The sequence below is a fragment of the Bufo gargarizans genome, chromosome 2 (genome assembly GCF_014858855.1).
Source record: "Bufo gargarizans isolate SCDJY-AF-19 chromosome 2, ASM1485885v1, whole genome shotgun sequence".
Lineage (NCBI taxonomy): Eukaryota > Metazoa > Chordata > Amphibia > Anura > Bufonidae > Bufo > Bufo gargarizans.
The window spans coordinates 75,893,651-75,911,704 of record NC_058081.1 but is presented as its reverse complement, the minus strand read 5'-3'; the positions used below and the strand labels follow the sequence as shown (position 1 = coordinate 75,911,704).

Genomic DNA, 18,054 nt, shown 5'->3' with positions numbered 1-18,054 from the left:
ATACACTGTAATGGCCCCGCAGGAGAAGCTGGTTATCTTAGCTGTAGTTCTATATGTTGAGCCTGACTGATGTGCTGCTGAATTTACCAGCTCAGCAAATACAACGCACATTAGGGGTATCCCCTTGTTCCTTTTCCCAGTGATGTCATTTTCGGCATGACTTCACTATGGAAAACTTCAGACTCAGGAACCCCCCTCCTACTCACAGTAGTCTCAGAGAGTCAGACAGGGAGGGGGCTAGCTTCTGTAAGCCTGCAGGGGGAAGGGGTACAGGAAGACTTTATTTAACAAGGGGATATGAACTTCCACCTACGCACAATGATCATACTACTGAGTACGTTCTGTACGGTAACACATTCAGAGCGCTGGGCCAAAGCAGTAGATGGCGGTTACATGTGCACATGTATTAGGCGACCAAAGACATTTGATCGGTCTGCAACCCGCTGCCGCACAACTATTCTAGAGCTGTGATCTGTCTGTTGGCACCGCCAAATTGCAGAAAAGTCAAGGGCAAGTCACAGTCATTTGTGACTAAGGGCTCATGCACACAAACAGATTTTTTTTGTCCGTGTCCGTTTCATTTTTATTTTATTTTTTGCGAATCCGTGTTTTGTGGGCCACAAAATACATACAGTCATGTCCGTGAGCCCTAATATTGTCGCCTATACGTAAGTCACCCCTGACTTGTGTCCTGCAACCTAAAATCCAACAGTGTTGGATATTTTGTGATGATTTTGTGTTGCAGTCGCTCATGGCATCACGACCCCAATGATAATCATTAGATGTCGCAACGTGACACTGCATGTCACTGTAGCCCCAACCAATCACACTGATCTTTCTTAGATGGCACCTTCCTTTATACTGTCCTAGGGCATGCTTAGTTTATATAGGGGTAGCACACCTTTTGTTAGTGGAGCACCCATCAAACACATAACGCCCTGCCCCAGACGCTTGCGCCAATGGGACCCCAATAAATTCAGATAGCCTGTTATTCTGTGACAGTAATCTACTTCTAAGGCCTTTCCAGAAGCTCAGTCACCCCTCTACCCTGAAGGCTGTATATACATAGGGACATTTATCATCCCCATACACCAGAAAATTGCATAGTTGCCAACTGTCTCAAATTTGACGGGACTGTCCCTGATTTTCATAGACAGTCCCGGCAAAATTAGCTCTGTTCCAGGCCGAAAATGGGCGTCACTGGACTGGGTCAGGGCGTTCCCGGGGTCAGGGCTTATACACCCCAATTTTATCAACTGAAACTTTGATAAGTCTAAAATTGGCTTACAAATAGTCACACACTTTTTAAATGTCCTTTGCACAACATTTTCTTGTGCAAATACCATTTCTGAGCTGCCCTCACGTCCATTTTCTGTGAAGGAGGAGAGGCGTGCTATAGGGAGCCATCGGCCCCGGCAGACCTATCATCATTTACGGAAGTTTTCTGGTGTATAGGATGCCAGAAAGCTACACTAGCTATGCGGATTTCATTCTAAGTGCACGGACTGCCGGAGTATGTGCCTCTTAATTAACTAAGAGCATCCTTCGGTGGCGCATGTCAAGCTTTCTAAAAGTAAAGCTACCTTGGTTACCCATGGCAGCCAATCACAGAGCAGCTTTCATTTCATATTCTCCTGCTCGCTGATTGGTTGCTATGATAACTCTGCCCCAGTGCTTATTACAGTGAGAAGAACTGGAACCACCACTGGTCCCAAAGGAAATGTTCATGTTGCCCATAGCAACCAAAAGCTTTCATTTTCCATTCCAGTTTGCAAAATTATGGCTTCACTCTGGTTGTTATGGGCAACTAGGCCAACTTCCTATGGCACAGTTTTGAGGCCCAGTGCATCACAATGGAGTCAGATCCCTTCTCTTATCCTGGTGGACGTGCTTGAAATTTTTCTATGGGTTTTAACTTTGCACGTATTTGTACAAACTGGATGTAGTTTATATTTGCAGTTTGGCAGACATTCCAGTTGAATAATATAGAGGTAACACCACTCGAATGAGGTGTTCAAATATTTACCTCCCCCTTAATAGAGGCACTGTGACCCTGCAGTGAAGACCTGGCCGACATACTGACGCTTGTACCCCCACCGATCAGCTGTTTTGGGGTAGCTCTGGCTCCTGACCTACACAGCTCCTTCCATTGTGTAGTGGACAAGACAGGGTTATTACAGCCATTCACTGGGAGCAGTGCTGCAGTGATCAGTTCTATCTACTACGCTGCTGTAGGATGTCAGAAACCAACATTTCCATTGTGGAGCTCCATGAACTGGGAATGCCAGTGGCGTAACTAGAAATGACTGGGCCCCATAGCCAATTTTTGAACGGACCCCCCTCCCCCAGCAACTTTTTCACAAATTTCGATTCCTGTGCAACTCCCACTCCTGAGGCTAGTCAAGATTGTGCTTAGACGAGGCCCGACAGCCAGTCCGTCCGTTTCCTACAGTGTCACTGTATATAATGTCATTCAGGGGTGCACCTAGCCTTTCTGCTGCTTTGCCACAATAAAAGCGATCATTGCCCATGGCCTTTCTGCTGCCCCCTTCTTGCCCCTACCTGGTGCTGCCTCACCTGGCCTCATTGGTGGTGCACCCCTGATGTCATTGATTGTATAATACTGTAGAGGGGACCCTGACAATAAAATCTTTTAGTGTTCTTCCTGGGTGGGCCCCTTCTGAGTTTGGGCCCCAAAGCACCTGCTTCACCTATAAATACGCCCCTGGGGAATCCCATAGCTTCTTAGTACAGAAAAGACAACAGAACCAAATCTCAGCCAGTGGTTAAAGGTTTGTTATATCCGACACAGCACAGAGGGGGTGTGATACATCAGGGAGTTTCTGATCGCTTCATTCTGGGAATCATGGATATTATCTTCTGACTCGTCACAAAGAAATGTCAGAGAAATCAAAGGGTATGGCCACACGGTCAGGTTTCCTGATGCATTTTTGGAATCCAAAAGCAGTTGTGAATAAAAAAAAAATTAAAAGTCACATCTGCCCTTTATACTTTCTCTCCTTTTATGATCCACTATGGATTTTGGCTTCCAAAACTTCATCAGGAAACCTGAAATTTTGGCTGTACCCTAAAAGTGGAATTCGCCTTTAAAGGTGTACCAACTGTGAACATAAATGCTGGGTGCTACTTTTCCTTCAATAGAACAGCGCCATCTAGTGGCAAATATAATATAACATACTTTATAGCTCTATTAAGTGGAGAGTCCATATAAGTATTAGCAATTGCCTCTTTTGTGTCTCAGAGGAACTCTACAGCTTTTTAGAGCTCTACTTTTATACTCTGTGCTGACCTCAAGGACCGAGGCTGCTATATGGATGCAAGACACTCACAGAGAATGTGTAAGCACATTGCGCATTGACGTGCAGTGGACTGAGTACTTATATAGGTCTCATCTCTACTCTCTGTCTTTCCTTACAGGTGAGGTGTCGCTACAGTTACTTTTGTCCTAAACTATGCTGGTGGCTCACATATTCCTATTCTTCCTCACTCTGACTGTACCCACATTGGGGCAATATGAACACTGGCAGTATTATCCTGAATATTACCAGCCACAGGTCCCTGAGCCACTACCCACACAGCCACGTAAGCCACCACCATCCAAAATCCATGTGCGTCTGGCGGGAGAGAAGCGCAAGCATAACGAGGGGAGAGTGGAAGTCTTTTACAATGGAGAGTGGGGCACCGTCTGCGATGACGATTTCTCTTTGTATGCGGCTCACATAGTCTGTCGAGACCTCGGCTACGTGGAGGCCATTTCATGGGCACCCAGCTCCAAGTACGGTAAAGGAGAAGGTAAGCATCTTCTAGTAACATAATTAGAAGTTGTCCTTCAGTAACCAGCTGGAACAGTGTGGGTCCTGCTTTAATTACCCTAACCCTCTAGACCAGGGGTAGGTGACCTCCAGCACTGCAGATGTTGCAAAACTACAACTCCTATCATACATACTTGCACTGCTCTTCTCAGAACTCCCATAGAAGTTTTAATGGAGCATGCTGGGAACTGTAGTTTCACAACAGTGTTGAAGGTTGCTGACCCCTGCTCTAGGCTGACCAATGTTCCTATGAAAGCTATTCCCAAAGGTGTAACGCAAAGCTCTTGGGCCCTCACCTACCATGTGCCATTTATAATACTGGTGGCTTGTATGATATATGGAATTTGGACTCCCTCAAGCACCAGGGTCTGGAATCTACTGCTCCATCTACCCCCTATAGCTACACCCATGGTTCTGCATTCAGGCCTAACAGATATTTCCCATCAATTTCTGGTTCTGTATCATCATTCTTGAGAAATCCACACCAGTTGTCTGCCTAGGGGTACTTTAAGGAGTTCTCCAGGATTTTCATTTGGTGGGGTCTGACTCCTGGCATGATCAGCTGTTTGAGGATGCTGCAGCACTTACCGGAACTCTGGTGAGCACCGTGACCTCCTCAAAACGTACCAAACACAGCACCGCTCACTGGGTGGCGGCTGTGCTTGTTATGGCAGCTCAGACCCATTTACATAAATGTGACTGAGCTACGCCTAGGCCACATCACATAACCTATGAACGTGACATCACATGGCCTAGGAAGAGGCCTAAGCGTTCATAATAGAGTACCGTGGCATCTTCATACAGCAGATCGGCAAGGGTATTGAACAGGCCATCAATAATAAAATCCTGGAGATCCCCTTTAATCCATGCATCTATTGCTGGTAGTGAAATTTGCTTCCTTTCCATAGACATCAGTTGGAAATGTTGTATGACTATCCCAGTGGACACAGCTGGCTGTAGGTTGAAGGACATATAAGTTGCAGTCCACTGTAGCTCCTAAAGCCATTGAGCTGCATAGGAGTGCATCAGTGATAGTCCATTGATAAGCGTGGGCTAGTGGGATGCTTCCTACATGTATTGATTATTACATGTCCTCTATAAAGCTACACCATGATTTGATATGGCCATGCCTACTGTCTCCAACAGGACATATCTGGATGGACAACGTGCACTGTAACGGGAGGGAGAAAAGCATCGCCGAGTGCACCCACAATGGTTGGGGAGTGACGGACTGTAAGCATAGCGAGGATGCGGGAGTACAGTGCAGCGACCGTAGGATTCCTGGATTCAAATATGACAATGCCTTGGTGGAGAGGCTGGAGGTGAGCAATGGTGGTTAGTTGGGGAGGGATGGTGGGGTGTCTGAATTTGTGTATAGTCTTCACTGTATCACTAACTGAACTGTGTACATATGATGGACATAGACCCTACAGTGGAGAGCTTAGGTTGTCCTCTCTTCTTTCTACCAGGACTGACTGAAATTGTGTTGAACGCCCCTTGTCTATAAGTATTAATATAGAAGGATAGAAGCTTGCTTAAGGGTCATGCTTTTTTGTTGCTAAAAGAGGCTGTCCTCTAGCCCCCCAGATGGTGGGATGTGACAATGTGAACCATCACAGCCCCCCGTCCCCCTCTCTTCTAGGCATGCTTCTGATATAGAGGGCAGCTGGTGCCTTGGAGGTCCAGCTGGACAGAAGGGGCTGGTCACACTTACCAGAAGACAAGGCTGGACAGAGCTGCCTGTGACATGAATCACTTAGTCATATCATGTTTTCCATTAATCACCATCATGATGTACCTTACTTACACACCCAGAGTAAATCTCATCCCCCGGCCTGTATACAAGATCCTTTATTTAACGTTCATAAAAAACTGTTTGTGTAGAGAATTACATCTGACGCATATTTCAGCTACTAAGAAATGTATACTTCACTGATATACCAGCCTGTGTACACAGTCATTATAGCTCTGTAATAAAGTGCTTATTATATATCTTCCACCTTGTATACACAATTATAGCCTGTACACCCTCTGATATACCAGCCTGTGTACACAGTCATTATAGCTCTGTAATAAAGTGCTTATTATATATCTTCCACCTTGTATACACAATTATAGCCTGTACACTCTCTGATATACCAGCCTGTATACACAGTCATTATAGCTCTGTAATAAAGTGCTTATTATATATCTTCCACCTTGTATACACAATTATAGCCTGTACACCCTCTGATATACCAGCCTGTATACACAGTCATTATATCTCTGTAATAAAGCAGTTATTATATATCTTCCACCTTGTATACACAATTATAGCCTGTACACCCTCTGATATACCAGCCTGTGTACACAGTCATTATAGCTCTGTAATAAAGTGCTTATTATATATCTTCCACCTTGTATACACAATTATAGCCTGTACACCCTCTGATATACCAGCCTGTGTACACAGTCATTATAGCTCTGTAATAAAGTGCTTATTATATATCTTCCACCTTGTATACACAATTATAGCCTGTACACCCTCTGATATACCAGCCTGTATACACAGTCATTATAGCTCTGTAATAAAGCAGTTATTATATATCTTCCACCTTGTATACACAATTATAGCCTGTACACCCTCTGATATACCAGCCTGTGTACACAGTCATTATAGCTCTGTAATAAAGTGCTTATTATATATCTTCCACCTTGTATACACAATTATAGCCTGTACACCCTCTGATATACCAGCCTGTGTACACAGTCATTATAGCTCTGTAATAAAGTGCTTATTATATATCTTCCACCTTGTATACACAATTATAGCCTGTACACCCTCTGATATACCAGCCTGTGTACACAGTCATTATAGCTCTGTAATAAAGTGCTTATTATATATCTTCCACCTTGTATACACAATTATAGCCTGTACACCCTCTGATATACCAGCCTGTATACACAGTCATTATATCTCTGTAATAAAGCAGTTATTATATATCTTCCACCTTGTATACACAATTATAGCCTGTACACTCTCTGATATACCAGCCTGTATACACAGTCATTATAGCTCTGTAATAAAGTGCTTATTATATATCTTCCACCTTGTATACACAATTATAGCCTGTACACCCTCTGATATACCAGCCTGTATACACAGTCATTATATCTCTGTAATAAAGCAGTTATTATATATCTTCCACCTTGTATACACAATTATAGCCTGTACACCCTCTGATATACCAGCCTGTGTACACAGTCATTATAGCTCTGTAATAAAGTGCTTATTATATATCTTCCACCTTGTATACACAATTATAGCCTGTACACCCTCTGATATACCAGCCTGTGTACACAGTCATTATAGCTCTGTAATAAAGCAGTTATTATATATCTTCCACCTTGTATACACAATTATAGCCTGTACACCCTCTGATATACCAGCCTGTATACACAGTCATTATAGCTCTGTAATAAAGTGCTTATTATATATCTTCCACCTTGTATACACAATTATAGCCTGTACACCCTCTGATATACCAGCCTGTATACACAGTCATTATAGCTCTGTAATAAAGCAGTTATTATATATCTTCCACCTTGTATACACAATTATAGCCTGTACACTCTCTGATATACCAGCCTGTATACACAGTCATTATAGCTCTGTAATAAAGTGCTTATTATATATCTTCCACCTTGTATACACAATTATAGCCTGTACACCCTCTGATATACCAGCCTGTATACAGTCATTATAGCTCTGTAATAAAGTGCTTATTATATATCTTCCATCTTGTATACACAATTATAGCCTGTACACCCTCTGATATACCAGCCTGTATACACAGTGATTATATCTCTGTAATAAAGTGCTTATTATATATCTTCCACCTTGTATACACAATTATAGCCTGTACACCCTCTGATATACCAGCCTGTATACACAGTCATTATATCTCTGTAATAAAGCAGTTATTATATATCTTCCACCTTGTATACACAATTATAGCCTGTACACTCTCTGATATACCAGCCTGTATACACAGTCATTATAGCTCTGTAATAAAGCAGTTATTATATATCTTCCACCTTGTATACACAATTATAGCCTGTACACTCTCTGATATACCAGCCTGTATACACAGTCATTATAGCTCTGTAATAAAGTGCTTATTATATATCTTCCACCGTGTATACACAATTATAGCCTGTACACCCTCTGATATACCAGCCTGTATACACAGTCATTATAGCTCTGTAATAAAGCGCTTATTATATATCTTCCACCTTGTATACACAATTATAGCCTGTACACCCTCTGATATACCAGCCTGTATACACAGTCATTATAGCTCTGTAATAAAGCAGTTATTATATATCTTCCACCTTGTATACACAATTATAGCCTGTACACCCTCTGATATACCAGCCTGTATACACAGTCATTATAGCTCTGTAATAAAGTGCTTATTATATATCTTCCACCTTGTATACACAATTATAGCCTGTACACTCTCTGATATACCAGCCTGTATACACAGTCATTATAGCTCTGTAATAAAGCGGTTATTATATATCTTCCACCTTGTATACACAATTATAGCCTCGTATGACGGTATATTATAGCCTAGTATACCTTTTCCCTATACCAGCCTATATATAAATCTGTGTGTACAATTTGTATATCATTGCCCCTTTCATATACTACACTTTTGGTATGCAGTTAGTTATTTTAATTCCTCCTGTACCAGGCTTGGCTGTTGTAGTCGCTGGATATCCAGGCTGATCGATACCATAGACGGTGGCAGCAGAGTGCTGCACTGTGTGCGCTAGTGTTTGCACACAACTATCACACCTAGTGTACGGTATACATTTCCTACTGCTATATATACACTGCTGTACTGAGCGCTGAGACAATCCCACGCTGGGCCACTCGGATCTCTGCAAGCATCTATGTTCCAGAAAGAATCAGCAAATGCTTATATAGCAATCAACCAATATAATGTGATGTTAGAAAGTTCTCACTGTAAGCGCTATCTACCTCCATACGTTCTATAGATATATCAGGACCTGCTCAGTTATTTTAGGGAATTATTATTTGTGCCAATATGGACCTTCAACTTTACCCACTGCAGACATCTCCCTATTTATGTCCATAATTAGTTTGACCATGATGTGAGGGATTTGCTTTAGGTGTGGCCCTGCCAGTGGAGGCTCAGCCCTGTTTACTCTCTGCCCAGGCTGTGCCGCTCTCTGTCTTAACCTGGTATTGGTGCCCAAAGTGCTTGGTCTGGGTGTCGTGTGAAGCGTCTGGGTCACAAGTTCAGTGTCTCTTCTGCATGAAGAAGCTGTGTTTGCTGAGAGGACTAGCCAGGGTATATACAGCAGGCAATCTGCGCACTGTGTGTATACAGCCCAACACTGACAGAATGCTTTACAGTATATTTAGGCTCTTCTCCTGATTTTGAGTCATTTATTCATCTGACATGTTTTCAGTACAGATAAGCCCTGTTTACCCGAGTCCGTTTTCCATGTAAAAGCATCTGGTGCTGTTTCTATGTATATCTGGAGAAAGTTCATCTTGCCTCTTTACTAGTGTTGATCGAGCACCAAAGTGCTCGGGTGCTCAAGTAGAACACATCGGGATGCTCGGGTGCTCTACCGACCACCCGAGCACAATGGAAGTCAATGGGAGAACCCGAGCATTAAACCAGGCAGCCCCTGCTCTGAAGAGGGGAGGGTGTCTGGTTCATAGGAAAAGCTCAGAAATTGATGGAAACACCACCGAAATGGTTCGGGAACAGCATGGGGAGGATGTCTGGATGCATCTTGGACTCCCAGGTCGCTGCTGGGAACCATGTTGTCTGAGTAGTACGCCACTTTTACAGACTGACAATAAAACGCACAAAACCGAAGATAAAATCAATTTTAGAGGAAAAATTGTTAGGAAACATTCTTTTCTGTATATTTACCTGGATATAAAGTGCAAGTGCTGCCAAAAATTACAAGGAGGAGACACTCCGATACAACCTGTATATCACATAAAGGAGGGCCTCATTCACATTGTGGTACAATTGTTCATGCAGTGGGACTCCTACACTCATAAAGCCTATGCACTAAGTGAAAGGGCTGCCACAAATTACAAGGAACCGGCACTCCAATACACCCTTTGCTACACATAAAGGAGGGCATCATACACCCTTGAAAAATTGATTGATGGCCTGCTGGTGACCGTCTAAAACATTAGGAGCAAGGGCCTGCTGGTGACCCTCTAAAACATTAGGGTCGAGGGCCTGCTTCTGATCTGACCTGCTAAAACATTAGGGGTGAGGGTCTGATGCTGAGCTGACCATCTAAAACATTAGGGGCGAGAGCCTGCTTCTGATCTGACCATCTAAAACATTAGGGGTGAGAGTCTGATGCTGAGCTGACCATCTAAAACATTAGGGGCGAGGGCCTGCTGCTGATCTGACCATCTAAAACATTAAGGGTTATGGTCTGCTGCTGATCTGACCATCTAAAACATTAGGGGTGAGGGCCTGCTGCTGATCAGACCATCTAAAACATTAGGGTGAGGGCCTGCTGCTGATCTGACCATCTAAAACATTAGGGACGAGGGCCTGCTACTGATCTGACCATCTAAAACATTAGGGGCGAGGGCCTGCTGCTGATCTGACCATCTAAAACATTAGGGGTGAGGGCCTGCTACTGATCTGACCATCTAAAACATTAGGGGTGAGGGTCTTCTGCTTAGCTGACCTTCTAAAACATTAGGGGCGAGTGCCTGCTGCTGATCTGACCATCTAAAACATTATGGGCGAGGGCCTGCTGGTGATCCACTAAAACATTAGGGGTGAGGGTCTGCTGCTCAGCTGACCCACTAAAACATTAGGAGCGAGGGCAGCCTAATAAGCATGTGGATATGATGGAGAAGGACGATAAAAGGAAGATTGAGCCATATACCCTTTTTTGTGGTGGAAGGGGTGCATGGGAACAGTGATGGCCAGTTTGCCGTGTTCGCCCGTGAACACATGCGGGCTGCCATCTTAACTCACAAGTCTGGCGAGGCACAGGTAAGCCCTTACCTGTGCCTGTGCTGCGAGCCAGTCTGAAACAAATGCGGTCACCGGGAGCAGGCAGTTCCGAGAACAGCCCGATGAAGGCCCCCGACGGCTGTTCTCGGAACTGCCTGCTCCCGGTGACCGCATTTGTTTCAGACCGGCTCGCAGCACAGGCACAGGTAAGGGCCAAAATGCGTATAACGCGAAGGTCACGGGAAAGGCAGCATAACATAAAGTCAGCCATGTTTGCTAGAGTCCCAACAGACAAGACTTTGCTGTCCTCATCAGGAGGATGACTCTCAATCTCCTCATCCTTTTCTGCCCATCCATGCTGAACAGATGGAATAAACCTGCTATGTCTACTACCCTCTGTAGCAGAGGCAACCGTCTCCTGCTCCTCCTCATCATCATCATCCAATTCGCGCTGAGAAGATGAACTGAGGGTGGTCTGGCTATCCCCCTGTGTACTGTCTTGCCCCATTTCCACCTCTTCCACATGCAAAACGTCCGCCTTCATTGTGAGTAGCGAGCGTTTCAGTAGACACAGAAGTGGGATGGTTACGCTGATAATAGCCGCATCGCCACCCACCATCTGTGTTGTTTCCTCAAAGTTGCGTAAAACCTCACAGAGGTCAGACATCCATGTCCACTCGTCGCTTGGGGTAGGTTTTAGGAAACCGCCGAACCACTAAGTTGAACACATGGGCTAGGCATGGTATGTGTGTGAGCTTGTCGAGCTCCAAAGCCTCCACCAAGTTACGGCCATTATCAGACACAACCATGCCTGGTTGTAGGTTGAGTGGCGATAGCCACAGCTTAGTCTGGTCTCTTATCCCCTGCCACAGCTCTGCGGCGGTATGCTGTTTGTCACCTAAGCAAATTAGTTTCAGCTCGACCTGTTGCCGCTTCCCCACTGCAGTGCTACACTGCTTCCAGCTACTGAATGATGGCTGACTGGTGCTGCAAGATGAGAATTCAGAGGTGGAAGTGAAGGAGGAGGTGGAGGAGTAGAAGGGGAGGGGGGGCGTTGCAGCCACTAATGTAGGTGATGGCGGAAATCCTGATAGAAGTAGGACCCGCAATCCTTGGCGTCGGTAGCACCTATCCCAGGGTACGACTTGCTCCCGGCCTCCACAACGTTCACCCAGTGTGCTGTCAGGGAATTGTAGCATCCCTGGCCACAAGCACTTGTCCATGTGTCAGTCGTTAAGTGGACCTTCCCAATAACTGCGTTGGTCAGGGCACGGGGGATGTTATGGGACACATGCTGGTGTAAGGCGGGTACAGCACACTGGGAAAAATAGTGGCGGCTGGAAATTGAGTAACAAGGGATGGCCGCGGTCATTAGGCTGCGGAAAGCATCAGTCCACAAGCCTAAATGGCAAAATTTCCAGGGCCAGCAATTTGGAAAGGTGCGCATTTAGTGCTATGAGCTGTGGGTGGGTGGCTGGGTATTTGCGCTTTTGCTTAAAGGCCTGGGGTATAGATATCTGTGCTGCACTGGGACACAGAAGTGGATGTGCTAGCTGATGTGCTTACGAAGGTCCAGGTGCAGGGCAGGAGGCATCCGGGCCTGCGTCTTGGACAGGGGATTGGCCAGCACGTAGCACAGGGGAAGAAGAGGCAGTAGTGTGACACGCAGACACTGATTGTGGACCCAGGCGTTCGGCCCACCTATTAGGGTGCTTTGATGCCATGTGGCGGATCATGCTGGAGATGTTGCTAGAGTTCCTGCCCCTGCTAATTTTGATACGGCACAAGTTGCAAATGACAATTCTATCATCGTCTGCACTTTCCTCAAAATAACGCCAGACTGTGAAACCCCTACCCCTTGGCAAGGGAGATTGCCGCAAGTGGGTGCTCCGGGGAACGGTTGCGGGCCTGTTTGGTATGGCTCGCCTTCTCCCTTTTGCCACCTCACTGCCTCTTCCAGCCTGTTGTGGTGCTGCGGATCCCTCCCCCTCGGTACTGCTGTCCTCGCTCGGCTTGCCACCTTCCCAGGTTGGGTCAGTGATTTCATCATTCACCACCCCCTGTTCCACTTCCTAACTCTGCTCAACCTCCTGACTTGTTGACCTAACAAGAACCTCAATTATTTACAACTGTGTCTCATCCTCATCATCAACCTCTTGAGACACTAATTGCCGTTGACTTATTGGCAACTGTGTCTTATCATCCACCTCGTGAAACACTAATTGCCGTTCCCCACCGTCATCTTCTTCTGACTGTGGATGCTCAAGAGTTTGGGAATCAGAGCACAAGATCTCCTCATGTCCCTCTTCAAGCGGGCTTGGCTAGAGACCCAAATCAAGGAATGGCGATGAAAAGAGGTCCTCGGAATATCCAAGTGTGGGATCACTTGTTTGCCAAGAATCTCCATGGTGGCAAGAATAAGTATCAGGGTGAGGATTCTGCTGACCAGACTCTTGGCTACTGAGACTGGATTTGTGGAAGACAGGGTGGTGCTTAACCGACTGGAAGCATTATCTGCTGCAATCCAACCACTACCATTACCTGGTCGCACTGGTGTCCGAGAGTGGTGTCCTGCGCCGCCCTGCAAACTGGGACATGAAGCTAGGTATCGTGGATAAGTGTGTTTCTTGTGCTCTGGCAGCAGACAGTTTCACCATGGCCCCTGCGTGCACCATCAGCGCGTGCACCATCAGCAGCACGGCCACTTCCCTGTCCCTTACTGCTCGCCTTGAGCATAATAAATGGTATCTATGCTTGCAAGTACGGTATGTCACATGTAAGTGTATGCGCAAATAAATGACACTGAATGTCACAGATATTTAGGATGCGCAAACGTTATACAGGAGATGCAGCGCAGGTGATGTCGCTGTCACCAGCGGCTAAGAAAAAACTACACTGAATGTCACAGATATTTAGGCATCGCAAACATTATACAGGAGATGTAGCGCAGGTAATGACGCTGTCACCAGCGGCCGAACACTTGCGCTGAATGTCACAGATATTTAGGATGCGCAAATGTAACAGAACAGATGTAGCAGAGGTTGTGTCACTGTCAGCAGCGGTCAACCAATTGCACGCAATTTAGTGCAGGTTGCTCTAATAATATATATTGCAGCCAGATATAACAATAGTCCTTAAAAGGACTTTTGGGTCTGACACCTTTCAACACAAAACCCTGCCTAAAAAAAAAAAAAAATCGTCTCCCTACACTATCTGTCCCTTTTGCTGCAGCTCTCCCTGACCAATGACGCGTACCGGCCAGCCAATCACTGTAATGCCAGTAACCAACATGGCTACGGCATTAGTGTGAGTGCCAGTACTTCCCCGCACGTTTATTGTCTGCGTAGCTGCCAACAAACGTGCAGGGAGAAGACTTGAGCATCGTGCTTGAGCACACTCGGTGTTCGGCCGAACACCGAGATGTGCCGAGCATCGCGATGCTCGAGTCAAAATGGTGTTCGGCCGAGCATGCTCGCCCAACACTACTCTTTACCCATCGTGGAAAGGCAGGAGGCACATGGATTGTCACTGCTGACTTTCAATACTAATCTATGGAGCTTCTACTAGGGCATTTATGGTGACTATAAGAAATTATATGTGAGGAAGTTTTGCCATGGTGCTCAGGGTTTTGAGAATGGGATTAATAGCACCATTTCTATTTTTGCAGATGACACTAAGCTGTGTAGTACTGTGCAGTCTATGGAAGATGTCCACACACTACAAGCTGACTTGGACACTCTGAGTGATTGGGCATCAACTTGGCTAATGGTTTAATGGCAGTAACTGCCACGTCTAAGGGGGGGACATGATTAACCTGTACAAATATATAAATGGGCCATACAAAAAATATGGTGAAAAACTGTTCCATGTAAAATGCCTTCAAAAGACAAGGGGGCACTGCCTCCGACTGGAGAAGAAAAAGTTCAATCTCCAGAAGCGTCAAAGCTTCTTTACTGTAAGAACTGTGAATCTGTGGAATAGACTTCCTCAGGACGTGGTCACAGCAGTGACAATGGATAGTTTTAAAAAGTTTTTAAATGAATTCTTAAAAGTAAATGACATTAATGCTTATGAAAATGTGTAGAAATCTGAGTCTCACTATCCCATGGTTGAACTTGATGGACGCATGTCTTTTTTCAACCGTATTAACTATGTCCCTATGATGGTAGTTATGTTTTCTGGTGATAAGTAGAGGCATATCCTGAAGCGTGGATATACTGTACCTACCATAGAGGCAGCAAATATAGAAGCTATGGGACCCTTGAATAGAGAGAACAGTCTTTATTGATCCCATTTCCCATACCTATAGGCACTGTGGGCCTACGCAGAGGAACTAGTACTGGGCCTTATTTTGGTGCAATAAACAAGCACAGAGGCAGTTACTGCCATTAAGCGCCCTCCTCTCTTTGTTTACCCCTCATCCTGGTGCAAAAAAAAATAATTCTTGGGCCTACTATCTAATGCCAATATTACGTTATATGTGATGACACGGCACTGCAAAGAATATGAAAGCTAGTATTCATCTTGTTACTGGGATTGCTCTGTAAATTGTGATTATATCAGCATACCACATGGACATTATATAGTGTATAATAGTGAAGGAGTTGCAGACCCATTGTCTCTTTATGTGTACTTAGACGGTGGCAGAAACTTCTATTGTATCTGTATGTGGGCCCAGATGGTAAAAGCATCTCCAACGTATTGGAGTGGAAGATATATATATCTCAGAATATTGAATAGTGTCCAGTTTTAAATAGTTGTCTTTATGATGAAAAGAGCCATCTATAAAATACATTACATCTGTGTCAATATAGGTCCTGTAGGGTTAAACACACATCTGGCAGACAGCCCCTATAGGACACAGCCTCCTCCTTCATTCTGCTGTAGCCACGTACTGTGGAGCACTGGCTGTGACTCACTCTGGGTGTGTGGGATGAGATGTAAGAGAGTACTGTTATCCCTCACACTTTCCTAGACTGCTGAGCTAACACTCTTTTTAAATGGCAAATACAACATGCTTTACTTCATCCTGTGTCTTACTGATGGTGAGACAGTCGAAGCCTCAGTACTGTCCATTTACCTCATCATACAGTATATTTCTCCTAAATATTCTTGACCCACTGGTACATCAGATGAGACTATCCAAGCCTCAGCCTCAGAAATGTCCATTTACCTCAAGGCATGTTGTAGTCCTCCTAAACTTCTTGACCCACTGGTACATCAGACGAGACCATCCAAGCCTCAGCCTCAGAAATCCATTTACCTCAAGGCATGTAGTAGTCCTCCTAAACTTCTTGACCCACTGGTACATCAGATGAGACCATCCAAGCCTCAGCCTCAGAAATCCATTTACAAGGCATGTTGTAGTCCTCCTAAACTTCTTGACCCACTGGTACATCAGATGAGACCATCCAAGCCTCAGAAATGTCCATTTACCTTAAGGCATGTTGTAGTCCTCCTAAAAGTCTTGACCCACTGGTACATCAGATGAGACCATCCAAGCCTCAGCGTCATTACTGTTCATTTACCTCAATGCACATTGTAGTCCTCCTAAATATTCTTGACCCACTGGTATATCAGATGAAATCATCCAAGCCTCAGTACTGTCTATTTACCTCATGACAAATTGTAGTCCTCCTAAATATCCTTGACCCAGTGCTATATACCTTTTGATCTATGAAATTGTAGTTTGTATACTCTATTACGACATAACGAGGGACGTCTCCTCACACTGGAGAGGAGGGCAATATGACTACAAAGAGCATCTCTGGAGGAGCCGACGTGTCTGTATAGTAAATACGCTGATTTCACTCGCCATCCTACAATGGTTCATTTCGCCTGTGGTGTTGCTGCAGGGAAATTGAGCACTTGCTGTTAGTGATTGCAAGACCGTGCGATCAGTTTATTTTTGAGGTATCGTTCTAGCAATAATGGATTGCTCAAAATGGAGAAATGGTGCATTTGTTTATGGTGCATACGATCAAGTCCACATAGAGTGGTTTTCTGAAAGAGGTAGGCTTCACTGTATATAGAGCATTTTATACTAATTTTGAGATGTAAAATTATTAATTCATGAACCCCCCTGGATATTCTTAGTTCCTTTATAATCCAGACCAAAAAATGATGACCTGGTTGAAGGCTTTATATTAATTGACCAATAATTGAATATAATAATGGTAAAATTGCCATTGCAATGTACTACACTCATTGGTCTAATGAGAGTATAATTTACAGATCATCATGTTTATGTTGGGTGCATGAAATATGTCTTTCATGGCAGGAGATGCATATCCAGGTTGAAGATGTACGTATACGTGCAATTCTGGCCACGTACCGAAAACGCGTGCCTGTAACAGAGGGTTATCTAGAAGTCAAGGTAGATGGCACATGGAAGCAGGTGTGTGACACCCAGTGGACCCAGAAGAACAGCAGAGTAATATGTGGCATGTTCGGCTTCCCCGGAGAGAGGAAATACAACCAGAAGGTGTACAAGTAAGTGGGCTGTCCTCACATAAATGGAAGAAAATGTTTTCTGAGCTCTAATTTTCTAAAGAACTGCAGAAAAACTCCTAAATTCTCATATACAAGTCACTATAAGGGTGCTTTCACACTATGTTTTTCTTTACTTCCACGAGGGAATAATTTTTACCAGGAAACAAGACAAATATGGAGAAAAGGTGGCGTAAGGAACACAAACTAGACAAAACATGCTTCAATAGAGGCCCATGTCTCCATTAAACATATGTGTTTTGTAATGTTTCTGAGCAGCGTCAGAACGGGGTTCCTTGGGCCCAACAGAGGAAATTACCCTCAGGTCCCAACATCTATATCATCAAGAAAGTCTAACCGATTCACAACCTAAGACAGAGAACTTAGTGTTTAGTAATTGGCTCCAAAGGCAGATCCAAATGCAATTTTTCTCTTGGACCTTTGGGGCCCATTATGGCTTCACAGATTGGACCCACCTGAGGATCCTTTGGTACTCTGGTGGGCCAGTCTGACCCTGATTCTAATAAATTTATTTGTTTCATCAGCAGGACTTCACCTGTGAGGGGCTGTCTCTGCAGTTGAAGAAGCGCCCATCTGCTACTAGGTTGGCAGGGCCAGAAATTTAGCCCAGCCCTGCCAAATTCCTGCCTTCCCCGCTGCTCTGATTAGTAGAGCAAGGGCAGAGGGTCAGCTTTGGCTTCGGAGCTGCC

The 18,054-nt window shown here is 44.7% G+C and overlaps 1 protein-coding gene across 1 annotated transcript in view; it reads left to right on the top strand.

Annotated features, from left to right (window-relative positions):
- The window catches only part of LOXL2 (lysyl oxidase like 2), a 56,910-nt gene that overhangs the window by 24,107 nt on the left and 14,749 nt on the right, over positions 1-18,054 (top strand). Inside the window, exons 2-4 of the mRNA XM_044279202.1 lie at positions 3,439-3,813; positions 4,980-5,155; positions 17,136-17,347. Coding sequence (XP_044135137.1) covers positions 3,474-3,813; positions 4,980-5,155; positions 17,136-17,347 — 728 coding nt within the window. The 5' untranslated portion in view covers positions 3,439-3,473. The remainder of the gene's footprint in view (positions 1-3,438; positions 3,814-4,979; positions 5,156-17,135; positions 17,348-18,054) is intronic.